The 20,138-nt window shown below is 62.2% G+C and overlaps 1 protein-coding gene across 3 annotated transcripts in view; it reads left to right on the forward strand.

Annotated features, from left to right (window-relative positions):
• Positions 1–18,488, forward strand: part of AHNAK2 (AHNAK nucleoprotein 2) — a 35,425-nt gene extending 16,937 nt beyond the window's left edge. For 2 of the 3 annotated variants that reach the window (XM_054715688.1, XM_054715690.1), the window contains exons 8-10: positions 179–5,026; positions 5,504–13,591; positions 14,729–18,488. In XM_054715688.1, the coding sequence (XP_054571663.1) occupies positions 179–5,026; positions 5,504–13,591; positions 14,729–17,881 (16,089 nt within the window). In that variant the 3' untranslated portion in view covers positions 17,882–18,488. The remainder of the gene's footprint in view (positions 1–178; positions 5,027–5,503; positions 13,592–14,728) is intronic. The other variant, XM_054715689.1, reaches the window with a different exon arrangement.
• Positions 18,489–20,138: the final 1,650 nt, after the last annotated feature.

Below are 20,138 nucleotides of genomic sequence, written 5' to 3' on the forward strand. Positions count from 1 at the left end.
GCAGAGAGGGGCCGGGCAGGACTCAGAGAGGACAGCAAAAGTGGGGACAGCGACGTGGGGGGCAGGGAGGAGGAGAGGAATGGTCCGCCGAGGAGGCAAAGCCAAGGGCAGGGACACAGGGACAGGAAGCAGACAGAGAGACCCAGGGACACAGACACTCACGGCTGTCCATTTGCAGACGGACCCGGAGGACGCGGACGGGAAAGAGCGCAGAGCCCTGAGGCAGCCCGCAAGGACCGCAGCAGAGAGGGGCCGGGGGGCAAAGCCGGAGGGCAGCCCCGGCCTCGGGGACAAGGAGGTGGTCGCCCACGACAGCAAGTTCAAGATGCCCAAGTTCAGGATGCCTTCCTTCTGCACCTCAGGGGCAGCCACGGAGGCCTCGGGGGACGTGTCCCTGCCCTCCATCCAGGCTGACCTCAAGACCAGTGACCTCAGTATTGACTTGCCTTCTGCCGACGTGGACATCAAGACAGGCGAGCTGGGAGTGAAGCTCCCGGAGGGTCACCTGCCTGAGGGAGAGCTCGAGGGACCCGCCTCTGGAGTTGGACTCAGAGGGCACCTGCCTGGGGTTCAGATGCCCAGCATGAAGATGCCCAAAGTAGACTTCAAGGGCCCCCAGGTGGACATCAAGGGGCCCAAACTCGACCTGAAAGGCGCCAAAGGGGAGGTGACCGTCCCCGACATGGAGGTGTCGCTGCCCGGTGTGGAGGCGAGCATCCAGGCTCCAGGCCCAGTGGTGGAGGGAGACATTGTCCTGAGGGACAAGGAGGTGGCCACCTGGGATGGGAAGTTCAAGATACCCAAGTTCAAGATGCCATCCTTCGGGGTATCGAGGCCAGAGACAAATTGGGGGACGTCCGTGGACATGCCCGAGACCAAGTCGACAGGGGAGGCGAGACTTCCCTCCCTGGAAGGTGAGATGCACGTCCGAGGGGGTAGCCTCCACGTGCCATCTGCTGACCTCGAGCTCCCTGGGGGAGAGTTGCAGGTGGCCGTCCCCGAGGGAGAGGTGACCCTGGGAGAGATGAAGGGCAAAGCAGGAGGAGCCAGGTTCAAAGGCCACCTGCCCCAGGTGCAGATGCCCAGCATGAAGATGCCCCAAGTCGACTTCCAGGGCCCCCAGGTGGACATCAAGGGGCCCAAACTGGACCTGAAGGGCGCCAAAGGGGAGGTGACCGTCGCTGACATGGAGGTGTCACTGCCCAGCGTGGAGGACATTCAGGCACCAGCACCCACACTTGAGGGTGACATCATCCTGGGGGATAAAGAAGTGACCGCCAAGGAGAGCAAATTCAAGATGCCCAAGTTCAAAATGCCTTCGTTCGCCACATCTGCACCGAGCAAGGACTGGGGAACATCCGTGGACATGCCACTGCCCAAGGCCACAGGGAAGATGACCCTGCCTTCCTTCCCAGGTGAGACTGGAGTCGCAGAGGGCAGCGTCCAACTGTCATCTGCTGATCTCCAGCTCCCTGGGGGAGAGATGGAGGTGGCCCTCCCTGATGGAGAGGTGACCCTGGGAGACATGAAGGGCAAAGCAGAAGGAGCCAGGTTCAAAGGCCACATGCCCAAGGTGCAGATGCCCAGCATGAAGATGCCCAAAGTCGACTTCCAGGGCCCCCAGGTGGACATTAAGGGGCCCAAAGTTGACCTGAAGGACGCCAAAGCAGAGAGGACAGCCCGGGACATGGAGGTGTCACTTCCCAGCGTGGAGATGGGACTCCAGGCAGGAGAGGACCAGCTGCAAGGTGATATCGTCCTAGGGGGCAAGCATGTGGCCACCAAGGACAGCAAGTTCAAGATGCCCAAGTTCAAGATGCCTTCCTTTGGTACGTCTGGGCCAGGCAAGTCCATTGAGGCCTCAGTAGACGTGACCATGCCCTCCATCCAGACTGACATCAAGACCAGTGACCTCAGTATTGACTTGCCTTCTGCCGACATGGACATCAAGTCAGGCGAGCTGGGAGTGAAGCTACCGGAGGGTCACCTGCCTGAGGGAGAGCTCAAGGGACGCGCCTCTGGAGTTGGACTCAGAGGGCACCTGCCTGGGGTTCACCTGCCCAGCATGAAGATGCCCAAAGTAGACTTCAAGGGCCCCCAGGTGGACATCAAGGGGCCCAAAGTTGACCTGAAAGACGCCAAAGGTAAAGTGACCGTCCCCGAGGGAGAAGTGAAGCTTGGAGAAGTGAAGGGCAAAGCAGAAGGGGCCACGTTTAAGGGCCACATGCCCCAGGTGCAGATGCCCAGCATGAAGATGCCCAAAGTAGACTTCAAGGGCCCCCAGGTGGACATCAAGGGGCCCAAACTCGACCTGAAGGGCGCCAAAGGGGAGGTAATTGTCCCTGAGGGAGAAGTGAAGCTTGGAGAAGTGAAGGGCAAAGCAGAAGGGGCCACGTTTAAGGGCCACATGCCCCAGGTGCAGATGCCCAGCATGAAGATGCCCAAAGTAGACTTCAAGGGCCCCCAGGTGGACATCAAGGGGCCCAAACTTGACCTGAAGGACGCCAAAGGGAAGGTGACCGTCCCCGACATGGAGGTGTCGCTGCCCAGTGTGGACGTGGACATTCAGGCTCCGGGCGCCAAGGTGGAGGGAGACATCGTTGTGGGGGACACAGAGGTGGCCACAAAAGACAGCAAGTTCAAGATGCCCAAGTTTAAGATGCCTTCCTTCGGTACGTCTGGGCTAGGCAAGTCCATTGAGGCCTCAGTAGACGTGACCCTGCCAAAGGCTGAGGCAGACGTGTCCCTACCCTCCATCCAGACTGACATCAAGACCAGTGACCTCAGTATTGACTTGCCTTCTGCCGACGTGGACATCAAGACAGGCGAGCTGGGAGTGAAGCTACCGGAGGGTCACCTGCCTGAGGGAGAGCTCGAGGGACGCGCCTCTGGAGTTGGACTCAGAGGGCACCTGCCTGGGGTTCACCTGCCCAGCATGAAGATGCCGAAGGTAGACTTCAAGGGCCCCAAGGTGGACATCAAGGGGCCCAAAGTTGACCTGAAAGACGCCAAAGGTAAGGTGACCGTCCCCGACATGGAGGTGTCGCTGCCCAGTGTGGACGTGGACATTCAGGCTCCGGGCGCCAAGCTGGAGGGAGACATTGTTGTGGGCGACATAGAGGTGTCCACAAAAGACAGCAAGTTCAAGATGCCCAAGTTCAAGATGCCTTCCTTCGGTACATCTGGGCCAGGCAAGTCCATTGAGGCCTCAGTAGACGTGACCCTGCCCTCCATCCAGACTGACATCAAGACCAGTGACCTCAGTATTGACTTGCCTTCTGCCGACGTGGACATCAAGACAGGCGAGCTGGGAGTGAAGCTCCCGGAGGGTCACCTGCCTGAGGGAGAGCTCGAGGGACCCGCCTCTGGAGTTGGACTCAAAGGGCACCTGCCTGGGGTTCACCTGCCCAGCATGAAGATGCCTAAAGTAGACTTCAAGGGCCCCCAGGTGGACATCAAGGGGCCCAAACTCGACCTGAAGGGCGCCAAAGCGGAGGTGACCGTCCCCGAGGGAGAAGTGAAGCTTGGAGAAGTGAAGGGCAAAGCAGAAGGGGCCACATTCAAGGGCCACATGCCCCAGGTGCAGATGCCCAGCATGAAGATGCCCAAAGTAGACTTCAAGGGCCCCCAGGTGGACATCAAGGGGCCCAAACTCGACCTGCAGGGCGCCAAAGCGGAGGTGACCGTCCCCGACATGGAGGTGTCGCTGCCCAGTGTGGACGTGGACATTCAGGCTCCGGGTGCCAAGCTGGAGGGAGACATCGTTGTGGGGGACACAGAGGTGGCCACAAAAGACAGCAAGTTCAAGATGCCCAAGTTCAAGATGCCTTCCTTCGGTACGTCTGGGCCAGGCAAGTCCATTGAGGCCTCAGTGGACGTGTCCTTGCCCTCCATCCAGACTGACATCAAGACCAGTGACCTCAGTATTGACTTGCCTTCTGCCGACATGGACATCAAGACAGGCGAGCTGGGAGTGAAGCTACCGGAGGGTCACCTGCCTGAGGGAGAGCTCGAGGGACCCGCCTCTGGAGTTGGACTCAGAGGGCACCTGCCTGGGGTTCACCTGCCCAGCATGAAGATGCCTAAAGTAGACTTCAAGGGCCCCAAGGTGGACATCAAGGGGCCCAAACTCGACCTGAAGGGCGCCAAAGCGGAGGTGACCGTCCCCGAGGGAGAAGTGAAGCTTGGAGAAGTGAAGGGCAAAGCAGAAGGGGACACGTTTAAGGGCCACATGCCCCAGGTGCAGATGCCCAGCATGAAGATGCCCAAAGTAGACTTCAAGGGCCCCCAGGTCGACATCAAGGGGCCCAAACTCGACCTGAAGGGCGCCAAAGGGAAGGTGACCGTCCCCGACATGGAGGTGTCGCTGCCCAGTGTGGAGGTGGACATTCAGGCTCCGGGCGCCAAGCTGGAGGGAGACATCGTTGTGGGGGACACAGAGGTGGCCACAAAAGACAGCAAGTTCAAGATGCCCAAGTTTAAGATGCCTTCCTTCGGTACTTCTGGGCCAGGCAAGTCCATTGAGGCCTCAGTGGACGTGACCCTGCCAAAGGCTGAGGCAGACGTGTCCCTACCCTCCATCCAGACTGACATCAAGACCAGTGACCTCAGTATTGACTTGCCTTCTGCCGACGTGGACATCAAGACAGGCGAGCTGGGAGTGAAGCTACCGGAGGGTCACCTGCCTGAGGGAGAGCTCGAAGGACGCGCCTCTGGAGTTGGACTCAAAGGGCACCTGCCTGGGGTTCACCTGCCCAGCATGAAGATGCCGAAGGTAGACTTCAAGGGCCCCCAGGTGGACATCAAGGGGCCCAAACTCGACCTGAAGGGCGCCAAAGGGGAGGTGACCGTCCCCGAGGGAGAAGTGAAGCTTGGAGAAGTGAAGGGCAAAGCAGAAGGGGCCACATTCAAGGGCCACATGCCCCAGGTGCAGATGCCCAGCATGAAGATGCCCAAAGTAGACTTCAAGGGCCCCAAGGTGGACATCAAGGGGCCCAAAGTTGACCTGAAGGACGCCAAAGGGAAGGTGACCGTCCCCGACATGCAGGTGTCGCTGCCCAGTGTGGAGGTGGACATTCAGGCTCCGGGTGCCAAGCTGGAGGGAGACATCGTTGTGAGGGACACAGAGGTGGCCACAAAAGACAGCAAGTTCAAGATGCCCAAGTTCAAGATGCCTTCCTTCGGTACATCTGGGCCAGGCAAGTCCATTGAGGCCTCAGTGGACGTGTCCTTGCCCTCCATTCAGACTGACATCAAGACCAGTGACCTCAGCATTGACCTGCCTTCTGCCGACGTGGACATCAAGTCAGGCGAGCTGGCAGTGAAGCTACCGGAGGGTCACCTGCCTGAGGGAGAGCTCGAGGGACCCGCCTCTGGAGTTGGACTAAGAGGGCACCTGCCTGGGGTTCACCTGCCCAGCATGAAGATGCCCAAAGTAGACTTCAAGGGCCCCCAGGTGGACATCAAGGGGCCCAGAATCGACCTGAAGGGCGCCAAAGCGGAGGTGACCGTCCCCGAGGGAGAAGTGAAGCTTGGAGAAGTGAAGGGCAAAGCAGAAGGAGCCAGGTTCAAAGGCCACATGCCCCAGGTGCAGATGCCCAGCATGAAGATGCCCAAAGTCGACTTCAAGGGCCCCCAGGTGGACATCAAGGGGCCCAAACTCGACCTGAAGGGCGCCAAAGGGAAGGTGACCGTCCCCGACATGGAGGTGTCGCTGCCCAGTGTGGACGTGGACATTCAGGCTCCGGGTGCCAAGCTGGAGGGAGACATTGTTGTGGGCGACATAGAGGTGTCCACAAAAGACAGCAAGTTCAAGATGCCCAAGTTCAAGATGCCTTCCTTCGGTACGTCTGGGCCAGGCAAGTCCATTGAGGCCTCAGTGGACGTGACCCTGCCCTCCATCCAGACTGACATCAAGACCAGTGACCTCAGTATTGACTTGCCTTCTGCCGACGTGGACATCAAGACAGGCGAGCTGGGAGTGAAGCTCCCGGAGGGTCACCTGCCTGAGGGAGAGCTCGAGGGACCCTCCTCTGGAGTTGGACTCAGAGGGCACCTGCCTGGGGTTCACCTGCCCAGCATGAAGATGCCTAAAGTAGACTTCAAGGGCCCCAAGGTGGACATCAAGGGGCCCAAACTCGACCGTAAGGACGCCAAAGGGAAGGTGACCGTCCCCGACATGCAGGTGTCTCTGCCCAGTGTGGAGGTGGACATTCAGGCTCCGGGTGCCAAGCTGGAGGGAGACATCGTTGTGGGGGACACAGAGGTGGCCACAAAAGACAGCAAGTTCAAGATGCCCAAGTTTAAGATGCCTTCCTTCGGTACGTCTGGGCCAGGCAAGTCCATTGAGGCCTCAGTGGACGTGACCCTGCCAAAGGCTGAGGCAGACGTGTCCCTACCCTCCATCCAGACTGACATCAAGACCAGTGACCTCAGTATTGACTTGCCTTCTGCCGACGTGGACATCAAGACAGGCGAGCTGGGAGTGAAGCTACCGGAGGGTCACCTGCCTGAGGGAGAGCTTGAGGGACGCGCCTCTGGAGTTGGACTAAAAGGGCACCTGCCTGGGGTTCACCTGCCCAGCATGAAGATGCCGAAGGTAGACTTCAAGGGCCCCCAGGTGGACATCAAGGGGCCCAAAGTTGACCTGAAAGACGCCAAAGGGGAGGTGACCGTCCCCGACATGGAGGTGTCGCTGCCCAGTGTGGAGGTGGACATTCAGGCTCCGGGCGCCAAGCTGGAGGGAGACATTGTTGTGGGGGACATAGAGGTGGCCACAAAAGACAGCAAGTTCAAGATGCCCAAGTTCAAGATGCCTTCCTTCGGTACGTCTGGGCCAGGCAAGTCCATTGAGGCCTCAGTGAATGTGTCCTTGCCCTCCATCCAGACTGACATCAAGACCAGTGACCCTGGTATTGACTTGCCTTCTGCCGACGTGGACATCAAGACAGGCGAGCTGGGAGTGAAGCTACCGGAGGGTCATCTGCCTGAGGGAGAGCTCGAAGGACGCGCCTCTGGAGTTGGACTCAGAGGGCACCTGCCTGGGGTTCACCTGCCCAGCATGAAGATGCCCAAAGTAGACTTCAAGGGCCCCCAGGTGGACATCAAGGGGCCCAAACTCGACCTGAAGGGCGCCAAAGCGGAGGTGACCGTCCCCGAGGGAGAAGTGAAGCTTGGAGAAGTGAAGGGCAAAGCAGAAGGGGCCACATTCAAGGGCCACATGCCCCAGGTGCAGATGCCCAGCATGAAGATGCCCAAAGTAGACTTCAAGGGCCCCAAGGTGGACATCAAGGGGCCCAAAGTTGACCTGAAGGACGCCAAAGGGAAGGTGACCGTCCCCGACATGGAGGTGTCGCTGCCCAGTGTGGAGGTGGACATTCAGGCTCCGGGCGCCAAGGTGGAGGGAGACATTGTTGTGGGGGACACAGAGGTGGCCACAAAAGACAGCAAGTTCAAGATGCCCAAGTTCAAGATGCCTTCCTTCGGTACGTCTGGGCCAGGCAAGTCCATTGAGGCCTCAGTGGACGTGACCCTGCCAAAGGCTGAGGCAGACGTGTCCCTACCCTCCATTCAGACTGACATCAAGACCAGTGACCTCAGTATTGACTTGCCTTCTGCCGACGTGGACATCAAGACCGGCGAGCTGGGAGTGAAGCTACCGGAGGGTCACCTGCCTGAGGGAGAGCTCGAGGGACGCGCCTCTGGAGTTGGACTCAAAGGGCACCTGCCTGGGGTTCACCTGCCCAGCATGAAGATGCCTAAAGTAGACTTCAAGGGCCCCAAGGTGGACATCAAGGGGCCCAAACTCGACCTGAAGGGCGCCAAAGGGGAGGTGACCGTCCCCGAGGGAGAAGTGAAGCTTGGAGAAGTGAAGGGCAAAGCAGAAGGGGCCACATTCAAGGGCCACATGCCCCAGGTGCAGATGCCCAGCATGAAGATGCCCAAAGTAGACTTCAAGGGCCCCAAGGTGGACATCAAGGGGCCCAAAGTTGACCTGAAGGACGCCAAAGGGAAGGTGACCGTCCCCGACATGGAGGTGTCGCTGCCCAGTGTGGACGTGGACATTCAGGCTCCGGGTGCCAAGCTGGAGGGAGACATCGTTGTGGGGGACACAGAGGTGGCCACAAAAGACAGCAAGTTCAAGATGCCCAAGTTCAAGATGCCTTCCTTCGGTACATCTGGGCCAGGCAAGTCCATTGAGGCCTCAGTGGACGTGTCCTTGCCCTCCATCCAGACTGACATCAAGACCAGTGACCCCAGTATTGACTTGCCTTCTGCCGACGTGGACATCAAGACAGGCGAGCTGGGAGTGAAGCTACCGGAGGGTCACCTGCCTGAGGGAGAGCTCGAGGGACCCGCCTCTGGAGTTGGACTCAGAGGGCACCTGCCTGGGGTTCACCTGCCCAGCATGAAGATGCCCAAAGTAGACTTCAAGGGCCCCCAGGTCGACATCAAGGGGCCCAAACTTGACCTGAAGGACGCCAAAGCGGAGGTGACCGTCCCCGACATGGAGGTGTCGCTGCCCAGTGTGGACGTGGACATTCAGGCTCCAGGAGCCAAGGTGGAGGGAGACATTGTTGTGGGGGTCACAGAGGTGGCCACAAAAGACAGCAAGTTCAAGATGCCCAAGTTCAAGATGCCTTCCTTCGGTACGTCTGGGCCAGGCAAGTCCATTGAGGCCTCAGTGGATGTGTCCTTGCCCTCCATCCAGACTGACATCAAGACCAGTGACCTCAGTATTGACTTGCCTTCTGCCGACGTGGACATCAAGACAGGCGAGCTGGGAGTGAAGCTACCGGAGGGTCACCTGCCTGAGGGAGAGCTCGAGGGACGCGCCTCTGGAGTTGGACTCAGAGGGCACCTGCCTGGGGTTCACCTGCCCAGCATGAAGATGCCGAAGGTAGACTTCAAGGGCCCCCAGGTGGACATCAAGGGGCCCAAACTCGACCTGAAAGACGCCAAAGGGGAGGTGACCGTCCCCGACATGGAGGTGTCGCTGCCCAGTGTGGACGTGGACATTCAGGCTCCGGGTGCCAAGCTGGAGGGAGACATTGTTGTGGGGGACATAGAGGTGGCCACAAAAGACAGCAAGTTCAAGATGCCCAAGTTCAAGATGCCTTCCTTCGGTACGTCTGGGCCAGGCAAGTCCATTGAGGCCTCAGTGGACGTGTCCTTGCCCTCCATCCAGACTGACATCAAGACCAGTGACCCCGGTATTGACTTGCCTTCTGCCGACGTGGACATCAAGACAGGCGAGCTGGGAGTGAAGCTACCGGAGGGTCACCTGCCTGAGGGAGAGCTCGAAGGACGCGCCTCTGGAGTTGGACTCAAAGGGCACCTGCCTGGGGTTCACCTGCCCAGCATGAAGATGCCCAAAGTAGACTTCAAGGGCCCCCAGGTGGACATCAAGGGGCCCAAACTCGACCTGAAGGGCGCCAAAGCGGAGGTGACCGTCCCGGAGGGAGAAGTGAAGCTTGGAGAAGTGAAGGGCAAAGCAGAAGGGGCCACATTCAAGGGCCACATGCCCCAGGTGCAGATGCCCAGCATGAAGATGCCCAAGGTAGACTTCAAGGGCCCCAAGGTGGACATCAAGGGGCCCAAAGTTGACCTGAAGGGCGCCAAAGGGAAGGTGACCGTCCCCGACATGGAGGTGTCGCTGCCCAGTGTGGACGTGGACATTCAGGCTCCGGGTGCCAAGCTGGAGGGAGACATTGTTGTGGGGGACATAGAGGTGTCCACAAAAGACAGCAAGTTCAAGATGCCCAAGTTCAAGATGCCTTCCTTCGGTACATCTGGGCCAGGCAAGTCCATTGAGGCCTCAGTAGACGTGACCCTGTCCTCCATCCAGACTGACATCAAGACCAGTGACCTCAGTATTGACTTGCCTTCTGCCGACGTGGACATCAAGACAGGCGAGCTGGGAGTGAAGCTACCGGAGGGTCACCTGCCTGAGGGAGAGCTCGAGGGACCCTCCTCTGGAGTTGGACTCAGAGGGCACCTGCCTGGGGTTCACCTGCCCAGCATGAAGATGCCTAAAGTAGACTTCAAGGGCCCCCAGGTCGACATCAAGGGGCCCAAACTCGACCTGAAAGACGCCAAAGGTAAGGTGACCGTCCCCGACATGGAGGTGTCGCTGCCCAGTGTGGACGTGGACATTCAGGCTCCGGGTGCCAAGCTGGAGGGAGACATCGTTGTGGGGGACACAGAGGTGGCCACAAAAGACAGCAAGTTCAAGATGCCCAAGTTCAAGATGCCTTCCTTCGGTACGTCTGGGCCAGGCAAGTCCATTGAGGCCTCAGTGGACGTGACCCTGCCAAAGGCTGAGGCAGACGTGTCCCTACCCTCCATCCAGACTGACATCAAGACCAGTGACCTCAGTATTGACTTGCCTTCTGCCGACGTGGACATCAAGACAGGCGAGCTGGGAGTGAAGCTACCGGAGGGTCACCTGCCTGAGGGAGAGCTCGAGGGACGCGCCTCTGGAGTTGGACTCAAAGGGCACCTGCCTGGGGTTCACCTGCCCAGCATGAAGATGCCTAAAGTAGACTTCAAGGGCCCCAAGGTGGACATCAAGGGGCCCAAACTCGACCTGAAGGACGCCAAAGGGAAGGTGACCGTTCCCGAGGGAGAAGTGAAGCTTGGAGAAGTGAAGGGCAAAGCAGAAGGGGCCACATTCAAGGGCCACATGCCCCAGGTGCAGATGCCCAGCATGAAGATGCCTAAAGTAGACTTCAAGGGCCCCCAGGTGGACATCAAGGGGCCCAAACTGGACCTGAAGGGCGCCAAAGGGGAGGTGACCATACCCGACATGGAGGTGTCGCTGCCCAGTGTGGAGGTGGACATTCAGGCTCCAGGCGCCAAGGTGGAGGGAGACATCGTTGTGGGGGACACAGATGTGGCCACAAAAGATAGCAAGTTCAAGATGCCCAAGTTCAAGATGCCTTCCTTCGGTACGTCTGGGCCAGGCAAGTCCATTGAGGCCTCAGTGGATGTGTCCTTGCCCTCCATCCAGACTGACATCAAGACCAGTGACCTCAGTATTGACTTGCCTTCTGCCGACGTGGACATCAAGACAGGCGAGCTGGGAGTGAAGCTACTGGAGGGTCACCTGCCTGAGGGAGAGCTCGAAGGACGCGCCTCTGGAGTTGGACTCAGAGGGCACCTGCCTGGGGTTCACCTGCCCAGCATGAAGATGCCGAAGGTAGACTTCAAGGGCCCCCAGGTGGACATCAAGGGGCCCAAACTCGACCTGCAGGGCGCCAAAGCGGAGGTGACCGTCCCCGACATGGAGGTGTCGCTGCCCAGTGTGGACGTGGACATTCAGGCTCCAGGTTCCAAGCTTGAGGGAGACATTGTCCTGGGGGATAAGGGAGTGGCCTCCAAAGACAGCAAGTTCAAGATGCCCAAGTTCAAGATGCCTTCCTTCGGTACGTCTGGGCCAGGCAAGTCCATTGAGGCCTCAGTGAATGTGTCCTTGCCCTCCATCCAGACTGACATCAAGACCAGTGACCCCGGTATTGACTTGCCTTCTGCCGACGTGGACATCAAGACAGGCGAGCTGGGAGTGAAGCTACCGGAGGGTCACCTGCCTGAGGGAGAGCTCGAAGGACGCGCCTCTGGAGTTGGACTCAAAGGGCACCTGCCTGGGGTTCACCTGCCCAGCATGAAGATGCCCAAAGTAGACTTCAAGGGCCCCCAGGTGGACATCAAGGGGCCCAAACTCGACCTGAAGGGCGCCAAAGCGGAGGTGACCGTCCCCGAGGGAGAAGTGAAGCTTGGAGAAGTGAAGGGCAAAGCAGAAGGGGCCACATTCAAGGGCCACATGCCCCAGGTGCAGATGCCCAGCATGAAGATGCCCAAGGTAGACTTCAAGGGCCCCCAGGTGGACATCAAGGGGCCCAAACTCGACCTGAAGGGCGCCAAAGGGAAGGTGACCGTCCCCGACATGGAGGTGTCGCTGCCCAGTGTGGACGTGGACATTCAGGCTCCGGGCGCCAAGCTGGAGGGAGACATCGTTGTGGGGGACATAGAGGTGTCCACAAAAGACAGCAAGTTCAAGATGCCCAAGTTCAAGATGCCTTCCTTCGGTACGTCTGGGCCAGGCAAGTCCATTGAGGCCTCAGTGGACGTGACCCTGCCCTCCATCCAGACTGACATCAAGACCAGTGACCTCAGTATTGACTTGCCTTCTGCCGACGTGGACATCAAGACAGGCGAGCTGGGAGTGAAGCTACCGGAGGGTCACCTGCCTGAGGGAGAGCTCGAGGGACCCTCCTCTGGAGTTGGACTCAGAGGGCACCTGCCTGGGGTTCACCTGCCCAGCATGAAGATGCCTAAAGTAGACTTCAAGGGCCCCCAGGTGGACATCAAGGGGCCCAAACTCGACCTGAAGGACGCCAAAGGGAAGGTGACCGTCCCCGACATGGAGGTGTCGCTGCCCAGTGTGGAGGTGGACATTAAGGCTCCGGGTGCCAAGCTGGAGGGAGACATCGTTGTGGGGGACACAGAGGTGGCCACAAAAGACAGCAAGTTCAAGATGCCCAAGTTCAAGATGCCTTCCTTCGGTACGTCTGGGCCAGGCAAGTCCATTGAGGCCTCAGTGGACGTGACCCTGCCAAAGGCTGAGGCAGACGTGTCCCTACCCTCCATTCAGACTGACATCAAGACCAGTGACCTCAGTATTGACTTGCCTTCTGCCGACGTGGACATCAAGACAGGCGAGCTGGGAGTGAAGCTACCGGAGGGTCACCTGCCTGAGGGAGAGCTCGAGGGACGCGCCTCTGGAGTTGGACTCAAAGGGCACCTGCCTGGGGTTCACCTGCCCAGCATGAAGATGCCTAAAGTAGACTTCAAGGGCCCCAAGGTGGACATCAAGGGGCCCAAACTCGACCTGAAGGACGCCAAAGGGAAGGTGACCGTCCCCGAGGGAGAAGTGAAGCTTGGAGAAGTGAAGGGCAAAGCAGAAGGGGCCACATTCAAGGGCCACATGCCCCAGGTGCAGATGCCCAGCATGAAGATGCCCAAAGTAGACTTCAAGGGTCCCCAGGTGGACATCAAGGGGCCCAAACTCGACCTGAAGGACGCCAAAGGGAAGGTGACCGTCCCCGACATGGAGGTGTCGCTGCCCAGTGTGGAGGTGGACATTCAGGCTCTGGGCGCCAAGGTGGAGGGAGACATCGTTGTGGGGGACACAGAGGTGGCCACAAAAGACAGCAAGTTCAAGATGCCCAAGTTCAAGATGCCTTCCTTCGGTACGTCTGGGCCAGGCAAGTCCATTGAGGCCTCAGTAGACGTGACCCTGCCCTCCATCCAGACTGACATCAAGACCAGTGACCTCAGTATTGACTTGCCTTCTGCCGACGTGGACATCAAGACAGGCGAGCTGGGAGTGAAGCTCCCGGAGGGTCACCTGCCTGAGGGAGAGCTCGAGGGACGCACCTCTGGAGTTGGACTCAGAGGGCACCTGCCTGGGGTTCACCTGCCCAGCATGAAGATGCCTAAAGTAGACTTCAAGGGCCCCCAGGTGGACATCAAGGGGCCCAAACTCGACCTGCAGGGCGCCAAAGTGGAGGTGACCGTCCCCGACATGGAGGTGTCGCTGCCCAGTGTGGAGGTGGATATTAAAGCTCCGGGCGCCAAGCTGGAGGGAGACATCGTTGTGGGGGACACAGAGGTGGCCACAAAAGACAGCAAGTTCAAGATGCCCAAGTTCAAGATGCCTTCCTTCGGTACATCTGGGCCAGGCAAGTCCATTGAGGCCTCAGTAGACGTGACCCTGCCCTCCATCCAGACTGACATCAAGACCAGTGACCTCAGTATTGACTTGCCTTCTGCCGACGTGGACATCAAGACAGGCGAGCTGGGAGTGAAGCTACCGGAGGGTCACCTGCCTGAGGGAGAGCTCGAAGGACGCGCCTCTGGAGTTGGACTCAAAGGGCACCTGCCTGGGGTTCACCTGCCCAGCATGAAGATGCCCAAGGTAGACTTCAAGGGCCCCAAGGTGGACATCAAGGGGCCCAAACTCGACCTGAAGGACGCCAAAGGGGAGGTGACCGTCCCCGAGGGAGAAGTGAAGCTTGGAGAAGTGAAGGGCAAAGCAGAAGGGGCCACATTCAAGGGCCACATGCCCCAGGTGCAGATGCCCAGCATGAAGATGCCCAAAGTAGACTTCAAGGGCCCCCAGGTCGACATCAAGGGGCCCAAACTCGACCTGAAGGACGCCAAAGGGGAAGTGACCATACCCGACATGGAGGTGTCGCTGCCCAGTGTGGAGGTGGACATTCAGGCTCCGGGTGCCAAGCTGGAGGGAGACATCGTTGTGGGGGACACAGAGGTGGCCACAAAAGACAGCAAGTTCAAGATGCCCAAGTTCAAGATGCCTTCCTTCGGTACGTCTGGGCCAGGCAAGTCCATTGAGGCCTCAGTAGACGTGACCCTGCCCTCCGTCCAGACTGACATCAAGACCAGTGACCTCAGTATTGACGTGCCTTCTGCCGACGTGGACATCAAGACAGGCGAGCTGGGAGTGAAGCTACCGGAGGGTCACCTGCCTGAGGGAGAGCTCGAGGGACCCTCCTCTGGAGTTGGACTCAGAGGGCACCTGCCTGGGGTTCACCTGCCCAGCATGAAGATGCCCAAAGTAGACTTCAAGGGCCCCCAGGTGGACATCAAGGGGCCCAAACTCGACCTGAAGGACGCCAAAGGAGAGGTGTCGGCCCCTGACTTGGAGGTGTCGCTGCCCAGTGTGGAGGTTGAAATCCAGGCTCCAGGTTCCAAGCTTGAGGGAGACATTGTCCTGGGGGATAAGGGAGTGGCCTCCAAAGACAGCAAGTTCAAGATGCCCAAGTTCAAGATGCCTTCCTTCGGTGTATCTCCACCAAGCAAGGATTGGGGAACATCGGTGGATGTGTCCATGTCCCAAACCACCGGGCCGGCACCCCCGCCCTCCCTGGTTGGTGAGATTCCAGCCCCAGCGGGCAGCATCCACCTGCCATCTGCTGACCTCGAGCTCCCTGGGGGCGAGGTGGCAGTGCCCCTGACGGAGGGAGTGGTGACGCTGGGGGAGCTGAAGGGCAAAGGAGAAGGGGCCAGGTTCAAAGGCCATCTGCCCAAAATGCAGATGCCCAGCATCAAGGTGCCCAAGGTGGATATCAAGGGGCCAAAACTGGACCTTAAATGCGCCAAAGGGGAGGTGACCCCTCCTGACTCAGAGACGTCGCCTCCCCGTGTGGAGGTGGCTATCCAGGAGCCCCACGCCAAGGTCGCGGGTGACACTGGCCTGGAGGGCAAGGAGGTGGCTGCCCGAGAGAGCAAGTTCAAGATGCCCAAGGTCAGCATGCCGTTCTTCCGACCATCGTCCAGTAAGACTTACTCCGTGTCAGCTGATCACTCTGTTTCCAGGGGCGACACGGGTGGGGCCTCGTCGGGAGCAAAAGGTGGAGAGCAGGGCAGCATGGAGAAACCCCAATTACCAACACCCCAAGTCTTCTCTCCTCCAGGAAAACCCCCGACGGGCCTGGCCCCGCTGGGTGAGGCCCCTGGGCTTCCTCTACCTGGGAGCTCCTCTGTGGTGGGCGTGGGGGTGACTCTCAGGGAGCCCGGGGCTGCCGTGGCGCCGTCTGTGCAGGCGGCCCTGCCGGGCTGGCCTGGCGTTTCTGCAGCCGGACTTGATATCGGTGGCCACCACGCCGAGTCCTCGGCCCTCGGGGTCCGTGAGGGTGTCACACTTACAAAGTGCCAGGCGACTCTCCCCGGAGCCGGCGTCTCCCCAGAGCGGCCTCAGGAAACCCCCTCTGAGTCCAAGGGGGATGCGCACCTGTTCAGCGCCCCACGCGCTGCCGACCTCCCGACCTGGGAGCCTGTTCCTTCGTCCCAAACTGACAGCCGCCCTGGCCCGGCGGACCCCCCGATTCACACATCTTATGGCCGCGTGACTTTTCCTAAATTCCATCGACCAAAGTTCCGGTTTTCAGTCGCAGCGGCAGCCGAGGCCGAGGGAGAGCCCGGCGCCTTGGAGGGCGCCCCCTCCCCTCGCAGCCCCGCACAGGCCCTGGACGTGGAGGAAGCCACAGTGTTCCCGTGGTCGGCCAATCCCCTGCCACCGGCAGGCGTGTCCGTGTCCCAGGGGACGGAGGAGCCCACAGGCGGTGCTGGGACACCCGCCATGGCTGCTGAGGGGGAGCCCGCGGGGGACGCGGCCGCGGGAGCCGTGCGGGCCAGCTCGCAGGACAGCTGGTTCAGGGTGCCCTCGCTCCGCCTGCCCAGCTTCTGGCGCTCCTCCAAGGAGCAGGGGGGGGCGGGGGGCCTGGGGGCACCGAGGGAAGGGGAGGCCCCGGCTGCGGCCCAGAGTCCAGGGGTCTGTGCTTCTGGGTCAGAGGCGGAGGCAGCCGTGGCCCTGTCGCCCCCAGAGGCAGAGACGGAGACGGATGCAGCGGGAGCTCTCCGGGGAGGTCTGCTCAGCCCAGGCCCAGGCTCGGAGCTGCCCCTGCCTCCTGCCAGCACGTCCCCCGAGGAGCCTCCCACTTCCCAGGCCCGGCCGGGTCCAGGCGAAGGGCCCCTTTCCCTGCAGATGCCTGGAGGGAGACCTGCAGAAACCCAAGCTCCTGCCAGGGGGGCAGGGGGCACGGAGCCCCCCTCCCCCCCGCCGGAAGGCCCTCTCAGGCTGAAGGCGTCGAGGACAGACATGCCAGCCCAAATTTCCATCGTGGGTCAGGTCTGGGAGGATTCTGTGCTCACCGTCAAGTTCCCCAAGTTAAAGGTGCCCAGGTTCACCTTCCCGGCCCCCAGCGGCGAGGCCGACATCTTCATCCCCCCGGCCCTGCGAGAGGCGTGGTGCCCGGACGGCAGCCTGGATCTGGCCCTGCGCAAGGAACACCCTGGGGTGTGGGGCGTGAGCATCCTGCAGGCAGGCGCTGGGGTCCCCGGGCAGCAGCAGCCGGTGGCCCTGGACCTCCCCGCGGAGGCCGGCCCCATTTCCAAGGTCAGAGTCCACATCCAAGGCGCTCGGGTGGAGAGCCGGGAGGTGACCGTACACAGCAGGGTCCTCACAGAGTCTGCCGACGGGCCGGGCCCGCAGGCTTGCTCCACGCAGATCGTGCGGGAGTCGGAGATCCCGGCCTCCGAGGTCCAGACGCCGTCTTACGGGTTCTCCTTGCTCAAGGGGAAGGTCCCCCAGAGCCCCTTGCGGGCTCGGGTGCAGGTGGTCACGCAGGGCACCCACGCGGCTTCCGAAGGTGAAGGCGGGGCCCTGCAGCCCGACACAGAGACGTTTGAAATCCTCTCTTCTGGCACCGACGCGGGTCCGCAGACGGCCACGTCGGAGTCGGAAGGGAGCTCCGGCCTCCGGCCTGCAGACAGCGGTTCCGACGAGGAGCCCGCGGAAATCCTGGAGTTCCCCCCGGAAGAAGGCCGAGAGGGAGCCGGGGCTGCCAGCGAGAAGCCGGAAAGCAAGCGGTCCTCCGGGCGGTTCAGGTTTTGGCTTCCGAGCATCGGGTTCTCCTCGGCGGCCCAGGACTCCAGCGCCGCAGCCCCGGCAGAGGAACCCACACCCGCTCCCGTCCAAACGCAGCCCGAGGCCCGCCCCGCGGCCGAGCTGCCCAAGAAGCCGGAGAAGGCGGGCTGGTTCCGATTTCCCAAACTGGGCTTCTCCGCGGCCGCCAGCAAGAAGAGCGAGGGCGCCGGGGACGAGGCGGGCCTGGCCGAGGCCAAGCTCCCGGAAGAGGCGGTCACGTTTTTCGATGCCCGAGAAAGCCTCTCCGCCGAGGACCCGGAGGAGCCCGCGGAGCCCGCGGGGGCGGCAGGCGCCTGGCCCGGCCCCAGCGCCGCGGAGACGCCCAGCGGGAAGGCCGGTGCCCAGCCCGCGCCCGGGCCCCAGGCCCAGTGAGGTCGCAGGCGCGGCTCTGCAGGGGACAGAGGTGCACGTGTCCGCCGCCGGCCGAAGCCGTGCGCCACCGCGGAGCCTGCGAAACACGGACCGACGCTGGAGGCACAGGGCCCCGCGGGCGGGGGGCTCTCGAAGGCGTGGCGGGGGTCTGATCCAACGGGGACCGGCGCGCACCCCCTGCGGGGCCTGCTGGTGCGCACGTGGCCGTGGCCTTGGCGCGCGCGGCTGTGACCGCATGGGCGTGGCCTCTGGTGGGCGTGGCCTCTGGTGGGCGTGGCCTCTGGTGGGCGTGGCCCTGCCCTGCTCTGCAACCCGGCTGCCCCAGCTTCCTCCTGCGGACAGAGTCCCCCGTGTTCCCGGGAGCCCCGCCGCCTGCTCGCACACACGTGTAACCAGCTCACTCCTTTGTTCACCGCCCCCCCCCCCCCCCGGCCTCGGGCGCTCCCTGCGGCGTGCGCAGCCCCGGCAGGAGGGCGGCGCCAGGTGCTGGCCGGGCCGCTCAGGGCGCTGTGGGGTGAGCCTGCTGGGCTGTGGGTGTGAGGGGACTGCCCCCCCCCAGCCCCTCGCCGTCCACCCGCTGTTCCCCGCCGGACAATAAAGGAGGTGACGCCCACGTGCGGCTGCGAGGGCTTTTGTTCCGGAAGCGCGTCCCCCCCCAGGCACTGCTGGTCCCAGGGCGAGTCTGAGCGGCGGTCATGGCTCCCTTGTCGGCGCAGACCCTCCCGGGAGGCCGAGGCGGTGGCGTGGGGCTACCATGTCCCCTCCCGCCGGCGGCACAGCCGAGACAGTGCAGAGGGGCCTGGCCTGGCCGGTCAGCAGGGAGGGGGCCATCGCGGAAGCTCCCCAAGCCCACGCTGGGGGGGGGGGTAGGGGTTTCCCACAGTGGCCGGCTCCCGGCATGCAGTGTTCTCGGGAGCCCGGCCCACATGCCCGCCGGGCGGGCTCCCCCTGGAGGGGCTGCTGCTCCCCTGGCTGAGGGTGCGGGGCAGGAGCTGGGCTCTAAGCCCCCCTGGTGGCCTCCTGCCCCCGAGACTGCCCCCCCTAACCCCCACCCCCGTGCGCCCCGGGGCAGCAGGAGGCAGCGTCCACCGGGACATGGAGGTCAGGTCGGGAGGAGGGCTGGGTCCCGGCCTGTGGCGGTGGGAAGGGTCACCCAGGTTAGGGGGCTGGGAGCCCTGGAGGTGAGCCCACAGCAGGTCCCTGAGTGGGGCGGCAGGGAGAGCTCAGTGGGCCTTCCCCCTGCAGCCAAGCGAGGCCGCGCCCCTCAGCCCCCCCCCCCCCCCGCAGGCCCCCCCCTGCCCCCCGCCCGGCCAGTGCAGGCCTCTGGGAACACAGTGGGGCTGCCTGGCTCAGGGATTCACCCCCCTGCACCCCACCCCGGACCCGGGGTCACAGCTGCGATGCTGACAGCGTGGCCACCCTCCCGCGTGCGTGTCCTGTGCGCTGAGTGAGGAACCACCACAAACAGCGGGTTCAGCAGCACACGTTTATGGCTCCGAGTGTCGCGGGGAGCAGGCCAGCCCACCCCCCTCTGCAGGTCCCGCGGGCTGGGACCCAGGTTCCGAGGGGCTGCAGGCCGCTCCGGGCCGGACGGGGAGGAAGCTGCTTGTGAACTGGCCAGTGGCTCCTCCGAGCGCTGGGTCCTCGCCCCGCGGCACACGGCCTGGTTCCTGCCCCTCAGCAGGGGGGCCCTCCTGGCTGCCCCACCTCAGCCCCCCCCCCCCCCACCGTGTGCACTGTATTGGTTACAAGGGCAGGGCTCTGAGGACGGGTACCAGGAGGTGCCACGCCCCAGAGGGGCCACATTAGGGAGCCCCCGCCCCCCGCATCTCTCAGTCCTCATCCATCTGGGCTCCGGGGAGGGGGCTCTGCTTTGGAGCAGGCCATCCAGGCGGCCACTGAGGTGTGGCCACCAGACCCCGGGGCAAGGCCTGGCATGGCTGAGGGCCACCGGGCATCAGCTGTGGCCTGGAGCTCAGAGCCATCCGGGACCGGGGTGGCCAGGCCTGGGCAGCAGGAGGGTGCGGGGTGGTGTCTGCTCCCGGCCCCGCCTGGTCAGTGCGGCTCACACACGGACCAGCCCCTGCCGCCCGCTGCCCTGCCGTGTGGGGCCCGGCACCCCTCAGGTCCCTGCAAGGGGTGGGGAGTCAGGTCGGCTCTGGGAGAAGTTCCTCTCCGACAGGGTGCTGGTGTCTGAGGCGTCCCACCGACCCCCCAGCTCTGCCAGGGGCAGCGAGGGCTGGGGAGGGGGCAGCAA

This window comes from Eptesicus fuscus, chromosome 5 (genome assembly GCF_027574615.1).
Source record: "Eptesicus fuscus isolate TK198812 chromosome 5, DD_ASM_mEF_20220401, whole genome shotgun sequence".
In the NCBI taxonomy this organism is placed as follows: Eukaryota; Metazoa; Chordata; class Mammalia; order Chiroptera; family Vespertilionidae; genus Eptesicus; species Eptesicus fuscus.